The 15592-nt window shown below is 30.7% G+C and overlaps 1 protein-coding gene across 1 annotated transcript; it reads right to left on the bottom strand.

The window, feature by feature from the left end:
• Window positions 1-3607: 3607 nt before the first annotated feature.
• On the bottom strand, window positions 3608-4333 carry LOC120191303 (WUSCHEL-related homeobox 4-like; the record flags this gene model as incomplete). Its single annotated transcript, XM_039194276.1, has 2 exons — window positions 3608-4044; window positions 4142-4333. Coding segments are annotated over 2 exons (609 nt in total), but the record flags the coding sequence as incomplete, so codon positions are not given.
• Between the last annotated feature and the right edge of the window lie 11259 nt (window positions 4334-15592).

Below are 15592 nucleotides of genomic sequence, written 5' to 3'. Positions count from 1 at the left end.
CTTCTAATGTCTTGAACTTTTACAATTATGGCAGTTTTAGGTTTTAATGGACATAGCTAGTCAGCTCAGATTCATATTTACAGTATATGTTCATTTCAATTTTCGGCTGTTATCATATAAAATCACTTTATGATTTTCGGGTGTTATTTTGGCAACTATTTCCATCAACAAAGCGATCGTGTCAACATCAAACTTGAGTACTACCCCTAATTCAAAAACATGATTGAAGTACTATTCTAAAATAAATAGTTAGTATTTGATTGGAAAAAATAAAATAAAATAAAACTCGAGCTTAATTCGATCTTTCAAAATTTGATACACTTAAAATCTAAAGTACCGTTAGTACAATAGTATTAACCATCTCATAATTTCATCGACAAAGTAATAAAAAATTTCAGTCAAAACTTGCAGTATCGCTAGGACCAAAAATTTGAAGATCCTGCAAAGTATACTTCAAAAATACTGCTGGTTAATATGATCCTATAAATTAAAAAGTCAAACTTAGTCAATCAAAAGGTCCAACATGTTACCGGTCAAGACATACTAGTCACAATCAAACTAGGTCGGTCAAAAATATAGTCAACGGGTCAAATTGGGCCTCCAAATGGGTACGATCAATGGGTCAAACTGAATTAGTCAAATGGGTTTATCAAATGATCAAACGAGACTGAACAAGTTCGGGTCAGAGGATGTTCAGATTAGTGCTAGACTAGAGTTTATTTTAGGTCGCTCAATTCGAGTTGGATCAATCCAAAATCAATGGGTCAAGAATTGGGCCAAGTGTAGGTCTTTGTCTCTGAATGATTATGGCCCAAGACTGAGCACTACTCGACTATAGGTTGACTTTACAGATTAATTGGGCTCACAATTGGATATGAGCTAAATAGACTAGGCCCTAACATAAGTGGGTCATGTTGAAGGATTGATTATCGAATTAAATAGCTATTGGTTTGGGTCGTTTGGTTTTGGGCCTAACTAATTCTCATTGGTTTGGGATGATGATCTTAATGGGCTAACATATTTGGGTTAACTTGTTGGGTATCATTTGACAATGGGACCCATTTCATTTAGGGCTTTCTGATTTGATTGGTTAGGTCAACATGTGGATTGGTAGCAACAAATATTCTCGATGGTGCATGTAGCGCATGATAATAGAAAAATAAAAATAAAGAAAAGAATAAAAAGAAAAGAGAAAAGAAAAGAAGAAACTTCTTACTAAAAAAAGCCTCACACGATAGTTATCGCGGTGACAATAAAGAATATTGAGATATGCCTTCTCAACTCACATGATAAACGAATGACATGATATCATAGTAATTAAGGTTTTTCTTGCAACGAATAGTTGAAGCCAACAATAGCCTTTGATGGCTCGATGGATAAAGGAAAACAATGTTCGAGGCTTCGTTAAAAGAATGATGAGGGAGTGAAAAAGAAAATTTGATAGTCGAAACAAAAAAAAAAAATCATCAAGGTATTTATAAACCCATACATAACACCAAATGTCCTAGCGCAATTGGTAAAAGAAAGATAGAAAGTAAAGGACGCATTCGGGAAAATCAACATGTAAACTCTACACTTCATATAATTCTTTATTTAAAAATGTATTTTTTTACATTCATTTGATGTAATTGCAATTTATTAACGGAAGCTAAAGCAAACAAGGAACGAATGGTTGAGATTTTAGTCATAAGAGAGTAGGTATCAGAAAAATCTATCCCATGTTTTTAGCAGACTCCTTGGCTACTATTATTGCCTTATATATTCGTATTGATCTATTTGGTCGAAATTTCTTTTTAAAGACTCATTTATTATTGATTGATCTAAATCTTTTAGGTAAATCTACCAGTTCTCATGTATGATTATACATAATTTTAATTCATCTTTTATAGCATCTCTAAAAAAACTATCATCAATAAATCTTATAGCCTCGTTATAAGTTTTTGTATCTTCAGCTATTTGGATTGTCTAAACTATAAGATCAGAGAACAACTTTAAATCACTTATTTCAGTTACGAAGGAAGTGATAAAGTAATAATTTTTAATTATTTTATTTGAAGGTAAAATAAAATTACAAATCAATAGTGAAAAATTACATAATAATAAAAATACTCGACATTTATCTTTTTCATTTGTATCTTTGACGTTGTGATGCTACGTTAGTAGAAATATTAACCTTGAATTAACCAAAAAATATTACTTAGTTAAAAAAATGAAATATTTAGCCGCTCTTAACTTTTTCAGGCCGCTCTCCCCTCCCCCCATTTTTTTTCTGACTTTGTGTCGTTTTTTAAGATCAGATCAATTTTTTATTCTTTGATTTTGTTTAGTCGGCTGTAGTACTGACTTTGATATTAGTTGCTGATCATCGACTTTCTTTTCTCTTTTTTTATTTTTTAATAAGAATAATTGTGACTTTGTGACACATTTATCTATGCCTTTGTGACATACTTTTTTGCGTTTTTCTCGATCGTTTGACTATTTTTTATTTATGTTTTCTCAGGATTGAATTTGATTAAGTCACGACTAATCAATATGACACTTATTTGAAATCTTGCTGATCTTCTTTGCTATGGACCTTTGGATTGAATTTGGATGCGCGATTTTACGTTCGTGGATAGTTTCTCACAATGCTCGACTCCGATTTACGGTTTTCGGTGGTCCTTCAATAGTTTAATTCCCTTTTATGGTTTGTTTTGCAGATATAATCAGATTTATTAATATCTATTTTTATTCGAGTCTTTTGGCTGGGTTTTTAACATTTTCTATGTATAGTCTTTATATAATCTAAAGTGACTAGTTTCGATATATAGGAAAAGTTGAAATTATGTATTTAGTTTACGATGATAGTTGTAAACTTATTGTAATTTCAGATATTTTTACATTTTAATAATACTAGCAGGTTCTATCAAAAAATGAAATATTTCAATTACAAAAGATTAGACAAAATTGTAAAAGTTACAAATGCTGAGGATTTGTTTTACTATTATACGAATAACATATTATTCAGTGACATTGACCTCGGGTTTAGATTCTAAAAGAAAAAAAGACATTCAATCTCGATTCGAGAGAGAAATCCCTCCATTCCCATTTAAAATCAGTGTATGGACATTGCCATGAATTTTCCCTCTCAATTCCCAAGCTTAGGTTTGGTATATATCAAATATCTGGCCCACGAAACAACTATCAAACTTTTGTTTTTAAATTGCAAAATCAAATGCACACCACTAGACAAATCCAACTTTATGAAAATCTTCCCAGCAATAGAATCGTAATATAAATCAGATGATGCATTTTTTTGAATATTCCAACAACGCTCAAACTTTCCCCGTTAATTTTGTACAAAGTTATATTTCGGCAGCACCAAGGAATCTTTGGAGTGCAAGAAGACAACTTTATCTCTCTTCTTTCCACGAAACAAGAGAAAAGAAAGCAAAAGCTAGACAGTATATACCACATCACTGTCGAAATAGATCATAATGGGAACACAGTTTTGCTACAGTTTTCTTCAAACACTTTCATGCTTATATGGAGCGAAATAGATTATAAAAAAAAATATAGACATCTAAAATATATAGTAATTTAAAATTTTCTGTCAGATCGTCCGCATCTGTCCATCCCTGGAGTTGATCATCTTCCTTCCGGGTGCAATGGGAATAGCTCTAGAGTTCTGGTCTCCTCCTCTTTGAATGACGATCTGCTGTCTTCTTCCATGCACACAAATGACCACCTCCTGCATTTTCTCTTACATGAACTATCCTCGTCTCTTTCCATAGTTATGGTGGTAATTGGAGCGGAGTTTGTAGTGAAATGGCTAAGCCCCCCAAGGCTGTTGCGCTTCTGCTTTTGTCTGTCGCGTGCTTTGTGGTTTTGAAACCAGTAGAAAACGTTCTTGCCTTCGATCCTGCCGTACTTGCCTAGCAGTGCGGTGATTTGTTCAATCTGTCGTGCATTTGGAGTTCTCATCCCTCCTCTATACATCATCTCCAGAATCCCAATCTGCTCTTGCGTTGGATTCCATCTCGTACCTCCTGCTTGCATGTCCACCTACATAAAATTGAAACGAAAGATTGTCAGCCAACTACATGAAATGATATTAAAGGTTGTGAAGTAAGCTATAAGAGTGAAGGGTACATAATGTTACCTGATGAGAATGTGGATTTGTAGGGGTAATTTTGGGTGTAATGAAGGTGTTAAGGTGGAAAGAAGAGAGGGTATCATCATCGGATGAAGGGTGAGGAAGAGGGTTTAAGGGCTTGCAGGAGAGGGATGGTTCGAGCTCCCAAAACCCACGTCCCAACTGATGCACCTTCATGTTTTCAATTGCCAAGGAGTGAATAATGGACAGAGTGGTTAATTATATAGAAGATAAAGCATATAAAAAATTAAATCATAACCCAGACAAGAAGAGAAAAGTGGGATATGAGGTTGTTCTTTGGACTACCAAGGCCAAATGATTATGTGAGGTTGACTTGTGATTTCCCATATTTTAAAGAATCAAGATGAGAACAAAAATTATATCAAAAAATTGAAATAGTGAATCCTAAATCTTTTGATACAAGATTAATTTTTTTTAATAATATAGCATCATTATATGATAATTTTTGGTTAAATTCTTTATAGTTATTAATGACGTACATAACTTGTAGATATAACTGTATCTATTTTTTCTCTTTTAAACAACTCAATAAATTTATGATTATTATATATTTAAGTTCACTCAAATTTTTAAATTTAAATAATAATATAATAATAATAATAATTAATTTGATATTTAACTTTTTTTAATAAAAAATTAATTTCACAACTTTTTAGATAAAATAGTAATATTTAACTGAAAAATCCTTTTAGACTCACCAATAGAGGTGTATTCAGTTCAGTTTGATTTTTTCATGAAAATAAGAATCAAATCACACTTTGCGGGTTTCTAAAAATAAGAATCAAAATCGAAACATAATTGTATAAAAACCACGATTTTCTGTTAGATTCAATTCGGTTCGATGATTTTTACTGTTCATTATTTTTCAAACTCAACCTCATATATATATATATATATATATATATATAAAGCTTAAATTGAGTGCAAATATATAAATTTAAATTTATAAAAAATAGTATTATCTTATAATTTATTTATTTAACTTTATCTTATAATAAATTCAAAATGAATGTGTTTTGGAAACTTATTATCTATTAGTTTTTAATTCGATTTAATTCGATTCAAACGGTTTCCATATGAAAAAATCGAAACTGAACCGAATTGCATATTTATTTTTTAAAACCAAACTAAAATCAAACCACAAATTAAAAAATCCAAACTAAACCGAATCAAATAATCCGATTCACATCAGTTTTTTGATTTTCTTGATTTCATTGCTAAACTCTACTCACCAGTGAGATGAGATTAAGCTAACGCGCCTCAATATTTTAACAAGTGCTAGTGGAGCAACTAGTGTTTAAATAATTAGTTTAATGAATAAAGTACATAAATGATCCTCTAACTATAACATATTGCTTTATTAAGTTGTATGACTATTAAAAGTTATAAAATAACCCTCTGACTATAATGAGTTGCTTTGTTGAGTACTTTGACTATTAAAAGTTACAAATGTAATATCCCAAACATCGGGTCAGTGACTAAAGTGTAATGATTTAAAATTTAGTGGTTAAATTTTGATAAATAGAAAAGTTCAAGGACTGATTTCGAAAATTTTGTATAGGACTTATTATCAAAGATTAAAGGTTGGAAGGGTAAAATGGTCTTTTGTCATGAAATGAATTAAAAATTTATTTTAAATGTTATTTAAGCATGTGGGAAATGAGGAAAAAGGAAAGAAGATTTTTGGATACTCTTCATCTTCTCCTTTCTTCTTTCTTCCACCGTATGCACCATGGTTAAGGTAAGTAAATGGAAGTTGGTTAATTCTTTCATTTTTGGGTTGGTTATGAAGTCTTGAGTGGTATAGCAGTTTAAGGAAAGCTTAAGGATGAATATAACTAAGAGTTTGGTGAATTAAGGATGAATTAGTAAAATGAGTTTTTAAAGGAATTATTGAAAAATGATTAATATTTGGATTCTAAAGGAATATTTGACTTGTCAAGGGTTGGAATAAGATGTTAGAAGTGTTAGAAAGGATTGAGAATATGTTTGAAGAATTGTTATGATTTTTAGTTTCAAGAGTTTTATGGAAGATTTTAGATGTTAAAGGGATTTTAATGGATATAAGTTAGTGGGAATGAGTGTAAATGAGTTTGAAGGCATGAATAGAGTTAAGGTTAAGAGAATTAAGTGAAATTTGGGTAAAGTTCAAAATAAAATATATAAATTTTGCGTAATGGTATCGGTACTGGAAGAACAATACCGATACTATAAGGTTAAATTGAAGGAAAATGTATGAATCCGATGAAAATTATCGATACTGATGTGGAGGTATCGATACCAAGAGTAAGATATCGATTCTGTAATTGAAAAAGAATTCCAGAATACCAAAATGGTATCAGTACTGAAGTAGGTATCAGTACCATAAAAGAGAAGTATATGTACTATGGGTAGAGTACCGATACTAAGGGTATTCAGATCCAATCCGATCCAAAAAATATCCGAAAACCGATCCAAAAAAATAATAACCAAAAAAAACTGAAACGATTTAGTGTGTTTGGTTTTTTTAAAAAAAACGATCGGTTCAGTTTGGTTTCGGTTTGAAAATCCAGAACCGATCCAAACTGAACCGAGCCGATATCTATTACAATGAAGTGTAGTCTGTTACACAATTTGAAATGTTCAACATAGTGTCTATTACACTATAATCTGAATTACTAAGAGAAAATTATTCAAGTGAATCTATATGCAAATTAGGGCATTATAAGAATTAAATTAACTTGCATTAACCATTCCTATGTTCTAAAATGTTGCTGCAAGAGCCTAGAAAACAGTTTTCCATGAACAATTGCAATTAATTCTGTTAGTTAACTTACCATTTCTAGTATTTACCTTGTTTGATATGGACAGATTGTTTATAGATTTGTGCCAAACTTGATATGTGTTTGTTCTTTTTTTTGATTTTTTGATTGTTTGTTTTGCTGATCTATGTATATTAGTTGAGAATTCAATTGAAATTTGATGGATTTAGCAATTTTGATGAGTTGCCTGAGATTTTGGTTGGGAGCTGATATTGTTCCTTTTATGTTCATTAACGGTGTTTATTCGATCAATGTTAGCTTAGGATGTGAAATGGTGAAACTATTTGACCCCCTTAGGCAGTGTTATTACTTTGAATTATTTTGAAAAATTAGAATCCAAAAATCGCATAAATCCAAACTGAATCAAACCGCATTTAATTGGATCGGATCAGATCAGATTTTTTAGAAACATCCAAACTGCAAACATTTATACTTTCGGATCGGATGAAGTTTTAGCCAAAAATCAATCCAAACCGATTGCGAACACCCCTAACCGATACTATTCAGCCTGAAATGTTAAGTTAGGTGTTCCATTTTATTCAAGTAAAAGTTAATTGGCTAGATATAATTGAGCTCCGATTTCATGGGTTATATTAATGTGTAGATGTAATCGGAAGCAAGTGCTGAACGAATGGACGTGTAAAGTTAGTAAGCTAAAGTGAAAAGGATGTTTCCTTACGACTTAAGTGAGGAAAATGTGAGTGCATTTTATTTATGTTTTAAAGTATGGCATGAGGAAGACTTGCGATGTATCGACTTCAGATGATTTGGAAAGAAATTGTTTTCAAATTGTTCTATGTTATAAATATTTTACATTGTGTTGTTAATGGTTCTTTGAATAAATTTTGGGTATGAATTACCCAATCTATTTTATATGATAAGTTTGTTTTAGTATATGTGAAATATTTTAATTATATTGTTTATATGAACGATTTCTATAGAGAACAATAAATGATGTTGAATTAAGCCAAGGTATGAATATATGTTATAAGTGAATATATGCTATGTGAAAGGAAATACTATGAGAATAACTTCCATGTGAATAAATGTTAAACTTGGATAATGCTACGTGAAATTTGTTCTAAGTGAAAATGTCCTACGTGAAAATACCCTATGAGAATTTACTCCATGTAAATAAAACACACTATGAATAATGAGATAAAAAAATAATTATATGGTTAAAGTCCAAAGTATATTTTATGAGAATTAGGGTTATAGTTGGCATGCCAAGATTCGAGGGTTCTACGCGGTCCTTTGGGACAATTCTATGTGGTCATTCGGGACAATTCTATGTGGTCCTTTGGGATAATTCTACGTGGCGCTTCGGTGCAATATATATGAGCAGTGGCAACTACATTTGAGCTCAACCTCAATGTACTTGCATACCTTGAGTTCTCAGGGATATATATTGGGATAAATAATTAATAAATGGCTATAAATTTAACAAATTGATATGGAGTGAAAAGTGTATAAGTGTATATGTATTTATATGAAAGGTAAATTGATTATAAGTTGAATAGTGAATAAAAGCCTATTCTATTTAAATGAAACATAAATTGCATTTAATAGTAAGTATTTTTCTTTGAAAAGTTTAAATAAATATTTTATGATTTTATTTTACTCTTAATGCCTCACTAAGTCATAGACTTAGCGTGTGATTGTTTTCACACGTAGGTTTAAAGAGCTTCGAGGAGTAAGTTGGTTAAGCAAGGGTAGGACAATATACTTGTGAAGACTTTCAGATCAGCTAAAAGTTGAATTGCATGTGTCTTGGTTATTTGAAATGTTGTTGGCATGTACTCATAATGTTTTAAATTGTAGATGCTCTGATATGTTTTGTAAATATGTTTTCATTTTCAAATAAAAGTTTAAAATTTTAGTCAAATTTTTGAAAAGTCAAAGAGTTTAAAAGTCAATGTGATATCTCAGACGCGTATCCGGGTCGGGTATAGGTTGAGGTGTTGCATCTATTGGTATCAAGGCTAAGGTTGAGTCAAGTTTTCGAAATAGATCGGCTGGTCGACTGTAAAAAATGTTTGGTTTGTTCATGCCAATGAAATAACAAGTATCTCTGATCTGATAGTGTAATTAGTATGTTGTCCTTGCTAATAGAGTTATGTGATTTGATATTAATATATATATATAATACTAAGAGGTCTTCTGAAGTGAAATGAGAGATAGAGTTAAAGGGAAAAGTATTAATTAGGCAAAGTGAACAACAAATACCTCATGGAGTATTTTTTCTGGAAGTTGGACATAATTCTAAAACATGCCTAATCAAATATTTCCCCAGTTATTAGAAGAAATGTAAGTAAAGAGTTAAAAAAGTTTAGAAGCTCCCGAGTTTAAGGGAGAAGCCGAGGAAAGTTTTGTTTCTGCGAATCTTTGGCTAATTGATGAGAAAATATTTTGTTGAATGGTCTCCATTGTTCTAAAATGGAGAAGTTGGATGTAGTAATCTCACTGCTAAGAGGTCAAGCACTTGTATGATGAATTAATGTGATAAGGAGAGTAAACATGTTCCCTACTGGGATTTTGGAAATAATTATTATGAAGTTATTGTTATAAAGTTGCTAAGTCCTAATAGATTGATTAAGATCAAAGAATAACCTAAAGTAGAATTTTGATTAAGGGTTTAAACTTTCATAAATGAAATATTAGTGATATGGTATAAATTATAATATATGTTTGAGTTATGATTGAGTGGAAGTTTGAAAAGTTATTTTGAATTCAAAATCACTTGGAATTCTTAGATTATTCAAAAGATTCATGGAGAAACTCTCTAAGATTCCTCCCCACTACACAAGTTATTAGTAAAGAAGACAACAATTATTTGGATTAGCAAGAAACAAGGAAATGCAAGGTAAGTAATAATAAGATCTGTTGGAAAAGTAATTGTAATGTTATAGAGGACATTTGAAAATGATTTTAAAGTAAACACAAAATAAAGTAATTGGGTTTCATTCGAAGTAAGAGAAATTATTTCAAAAAGTAAATAGGGAGTTAGGAATTGTTAATTGATAAGAAGTCAGGTTTAAATGAAAATTTTATAAACTGGATTAAAAGACCCATCAGAAATTTTATAAATTGAAGTAGAAGAAGTATCTTAAATGATTAGGTACATATTTGATTCTAGTTCTTGAAGATTCAAGTGAAGAAATTTAAGTAAGGATTAATAAAGAATAGTGTTATGTACAAGTAGGGTAAACTATAAAAGTTAGGAAACTGCAATAAAATAGGCAAGTAGTAAGATGATATTTCTCCTATTGATATGAAAAGGATATTGAAGTATACGAAAAATGAGATGACCTATGTTATAAGTAAGTTTGTGAATCAAGAAGGAAATTTTTCTGAGTTATGAGCAGAAGTTAGCAAATATTGTATTTGCTTAAAGACGATGGCAAAGTATTGGATCGACTGAATTGGAGGTGAAGAAGGGAAACTTAAAGGGTTGGTCAAATTGCAAAGTCAAAAGTAAGACAAAGAAAAAGTTTAGAACTTTCAAAGATTATAAGAAAGTTATGGAAAGTGATATGTTATATTGATTGTTGTTGGAAGAAGAAGATAGCACAATGAATGCAGAAGAAAGTTCAAGTTTATTTTGTTAGAATAAAGGAAGAATATATAAGTACATGTTAAGGATAAGACAAGAAAATTGAGGAAAATTAAAGAGTATAGGATATGTTAAAATAATAAAGATATAAGGAATTAAAGTGAAAGGTTTATAGAACCAAGTACGACAAGGATTTTAAAGAGGTGTAGCTGATAAGTTTGACCTGTTGAAAATAAGGTATTAAATAAATTTGGATTAAAAGTAATCAATTTTCAGTTCTCAATAGAAATGAGAAAGGATTTCAATGGATTTTGTAATTGGGTTTAGGGTTTCATATATTAATTAACATATACATATCATAATCAATTCCAACTTATGATCATAAAATTTATAACTTAGGCAGTTTATACCCGAAGTGCAAATGAGTTTGAAGGCATGAATATAGTTAAGGTTAAGTGATTTAAGTGAAATTTGGGTAAAGTTCAAAATAAAATAGATAAATTCTGTGTAAGGGTATCGGTACTAGAAGAACAATATTGATAATATAAGGTTAAATTGAAGGAAAGTGTATGAATCCGATGAAAAGTATCGATACTGATTTAAGTAGTATCGATACTGATGTGAAGGTATCGATACCAAGAGTAAGGTATCGATACTATAATTGAAAATGAATTTCAGAATGCCAAAATGGTATCGATACTGAAGTAGGTATCAATACCATAGAAGAGAAGTATCGGTACTATGAGTAACGTACCGATACTATTCAGCCTGAAATGTTAAGTTAGGTGTTCCATTTTATTCAAGTAAAAGTTAATTGGCTAGATGTAATTGAGCTCCGATATTCATGGGTTATATTAATGTGTAGATGTGATCGGAAACAAGTGCTGAACGAATAGACGTGTGAAGTTAGTAAGCTAAAGTGAAAGGATGTTTTCTTAGGACTTAAGTGAGGCGAATGTGAGTGCATTTTATTTATGTTTTAAAATATGGAATGAGGAAGACTTGCGATGAGTCGACCTCATATGATTTGGAAAGAAATTGTTTTCAAATTGTTCTATGTTATATATATTTTACATTGTTTTGTTAAATGATTCTTTGAATAAATTTTAGGTATGAATTACCCAATCTATTTTATATGATAAGTTTGTTTTAGTATATGTGAAATATTTTAATTATATTGTTTATATGAATGATTTCTATAGAGAACAATAAATGATGTTGAATTAAGCCAAGGTATGAATATATGTTATAAGTGAATATATGCTATGTGAAAGGAAATACTATGAGAATAACTTTCACGTGAATAAATGTTAAACTTGGATAATGCTACGTGAAATTTGTTCTAAGTGAAAATGTCCTACGTGAAAATACCCTATGAGAATTTACTCTATGTAAATAAAACACACTATGAATAATGAGATAAAAGAATAATTATATGGTTAAAGCCCAAAGTATATTTTATGAGAATTAGGGGTATCGTTGGCATGCCAAGAGTCGAGGGTTCTACGCGATCCTTCGGGGCAATTTTATGTGGTCATTTGGGACAATTCTATGTGGTCGTTCAGGATAATTCTATGTGGTTTTTCGTGACAAATTATACGCATCCTTTGAGACAAATTCTACGTGGCACTTCGGTGCAAATTATATGAGCAGTGGTGACTGCATTTGTGCACAACCTCAATGTACTCGCATGCCATGTGTTCTCAGCGATATACGTTGGGCTAAATAATTAATAAATTGATATAAATTTAACAAATTGATATGGAGTGAAAAGTGTATAAGTATATATATGAAAGGTAAGATAAGATAATATTTCATTTTGTTATTGCATTTAGGATTTCCATAAGTTATGCCATTGATTAGTTGTATAAAAAACCAATGAAGTTTTTAATGGAATTTTGATGATACCCATTGATGAAAAATTTGAACTATGAAATGCGATGGGGATACTATAGAGACTTGTTAAGTTAGGATCCTTTGAATTTTTTAACACTTAAGTGTATATTCTCAATACTTAGATAAATTAGAAAAATTATGAATTGTCAATCTCATATCTTTATTTGATGCTATATTTATTTTTTTGGGGAAAAAATTGGAATAAAGTTGGAAAAGCTGGTAATAGATCCAACATAATCTTGGGTAATAAGTTGGAAGATTCCAAATTTAGTATAAAAGGATTGCTATAGCATTGAAAATTATTAACTGAGTATGAACAAATTTTTCTAACTTAGCTAAGTATTGATTGGATACACCTAAACTACACACGATACACTCTTTGGATTCTGATTTTGATAAGTCGAAATTATATTCCATAATTAGAGATTTTATGCATGTTGTTGCAGCATTGTCTGAGGGTTTAGTTACATCCATGTGTCGCTTTTGCTTGAGGACAAGCAAACACTTCAGTTTGGGAGTGTGATAACTCTCCAAAAGAGTTATCATTTGAGTTCTTTATACCTAGGTTGAGCTTGTACTTTAACATTCTTTATAACTTCGGTTAGGATCATATTTAATATATTTTTATGTATTTTGTATCATGATAATTCAGTGGGTGATTTTGGACTGATTTATATTTTATTGTTGAAATGTGTCATACTGATGCTATAACATTGGTTGAAGTCGCAAGGGTTGCTAAGTGGATGATGCAGTAATGGATGAGTCATTAAGTGGTTATGAGAACTTTTTTATGGGGATAACAGGCACAGTCAGCTGTCAAAAGGCTAGATTTACATGCAACATGGAAAAATATGATTTGTTGAAGGCTACCTCCTATAGCCTATAAATTAGAGAGCTTGCTGAGCCAAAAATGCATTCCATACAAAACCTACAAAAAGATTTTCTCCACGTTTATTCTTTCTAAAGACATGGTAGCCTATGTCTCATACCAGGGAGTGTTGTAGCATTTGGGAAGCTTCACTGAGTAACATCGACAATCAATTAGATCATTGTTATAACCTTTCTGTTTACTTGAGATAGGAGAATAACAAGTAGCTTTGGGATGTTATAAAATTTATGGATGATATTTAGTTTATGTTGTTTATTTCGACTTATGTTTTAATACTATGATCATGTGTTGTTACTCTTTACAATTACTTTTAGAAATATTAGTAATTTCAATACATGAATTATTGACGATCTTTTAGAAATAGATGTTGTTGATATGTCTTGTACCTTCGTCATCATTGGTTTTGCGTAGTAGCATTTGTGCATGTTGAGAATCATGCTGCCATTTGTTTAGTTATGTTAATAGTTAGATTACTTTAATTAGTGAAGATTGATTAATGATAATAAAATGTTTTTTTAAAGTAGTATTCATTGCATGATAGCTTAAAAAACCGTCACTTATCATTTCAGACTATTCAATAATTTGCTTAATGTTTCTTATGATGCTGCAGCATTACATGTGGTCTTTTATATTCTATTTTCAACAATTTTCTTTTTGTTTGCTTAAAACATCAAGTTTTTCTTTCTCACACTTAGACTCTATTGTAATAAGTTTTTCTCCCTATGGGATTTGACACTCGTAGCTTTTTAAGTTATCACTTTATTACTTGAACGATATTTATACTTGCGTAATTGCTATAACATCTTACGTAGCATCAAATGATATGTGGAAACTCAATGATATCTCTATAAAAGCCAAAAGAATAAATAAGAATAAAGTTTCTTCTTCCTTTAATATGCTTTAGTCATTTAATTTGTGGCATGGTAGGCTTGGACATGTTATTTGTGATGCCTTGTGCAGATTAATTAACTTAGAACACATTCCTTCATTTCATATTAATTATAATCACAAATATGAAACATGTGTTGAGGAAAAATTAACAAAGTCGTCTTTTCAAACTATTGAAAGAAATATCGAAATGCTTGATTTAATTCATAGTGACGTCTGTGATTTGAAAATTTTTCAAACGAGAGGAGTGAACAAATTTTTATTACCTTCACTGACGATAGCACAAAGTATTGCTATGTATATTCTCTTAAGAAAAAAGATGAAACTATAGAGAAATTTATACTCTATAAGCAGGAAATTGAAAACCAAGTTAATAAAAAAATTAAGATGATAAGAAGTGATCGTGGTGGAGAATATGTTAAACCATTCGATGAATTTTGTTCACAACATGGTATTATTATCGAAGTAACAACACCGTATTCTCCTCAATTAAATGGAGTTGCGAAGTAGAAAAATTTGACTCTAAAAGAAATTATGAATGCCTTGTTAGGCAGTTCTGGGTTATCACAGAACATGTGAGAGTAACCTATCATTTTAGCTAATTATCTTTTAAGTAAGGTACCCTAAAAGGAAAAAGAGAAAACATCATACGAATTATGGAAATGTCAAAATCCTTATTATAAACAATTGAAAATGTGGGGGTGTCTTGTCAAGGTAATGGCTGCATTACTAAAGTAAATGAAAATAAGTCCTAAAACAATGAATTACATTTTCATTGGCTATGCAAAACATAACAACATGTATCGATTTGGTGTGTATGAATCCAAGAATTCTGAGGTTCATAAGAACACGATAATGGAATCAAAGAATGCATTATTATTTGAAAATATTTTCCCTTATAAATCTAATGAGGTTGATCAAAGTTTGAAATAAACTTTAGAGACTAATAATGAGGATAGTATAAATGATCAACAAGAGGCTAAAACTAAAATAGAGCTAAGGAGTAAACGTGAAAGGGTTGGAAAATCCTTTGAACCAAACTTCCTAACTTTTATGTTGGAGGCTAAACCTCAAACGTATAATGAAGCTATAGATCCTCCGAAGACACCTTATGGAAGGAAGCCATTAAGAGAGAAATGGATTCAATCATCCAGAACCATACGTGGGAATTAGTGGATCTTCCTCTGGGGATTAAACACTAAATTCTAAATGGATTATCAAAAGGAAAATGAAAGTAAATGAAACAACTGATAAGTACAAGGCTATATTGGTAATAAAAAGATACCAACAAAAGGAAGGCCTTTACTACTTTGATACATATTCCCATGTATATTAGATATATTAAGAAAACGATAACAATGATATTGAGATACATTAGATATACTCGAGATTATGGGTTACATTATTCC

The sequence above is a fragment of the Hibiscus syriacus genome, unplaced genomic scaffold (assembly GCF_006381635.1).
Source record: "Hibiscus syriacus cultivar Baekdansim isolate YM2019G1 unplaced genomic scaffold, ASM638163v2 tig00116965_pilon, whole genome shotgun sequence".
In the NCBI taxonomy this organism is placed as follows: domain Eukaryota; kingdom Viridiplantae; phylum Streptophyta; class Magnoliopsida; order Malvales; family Malvaceae; genus Hibiscus; species Hibiscus syriacus.
The sequence above is the reverse complement of the archived record's forward strand: the minus strand, read 5'-3'. Positions and strand labels throughout refer to the sequence as shown.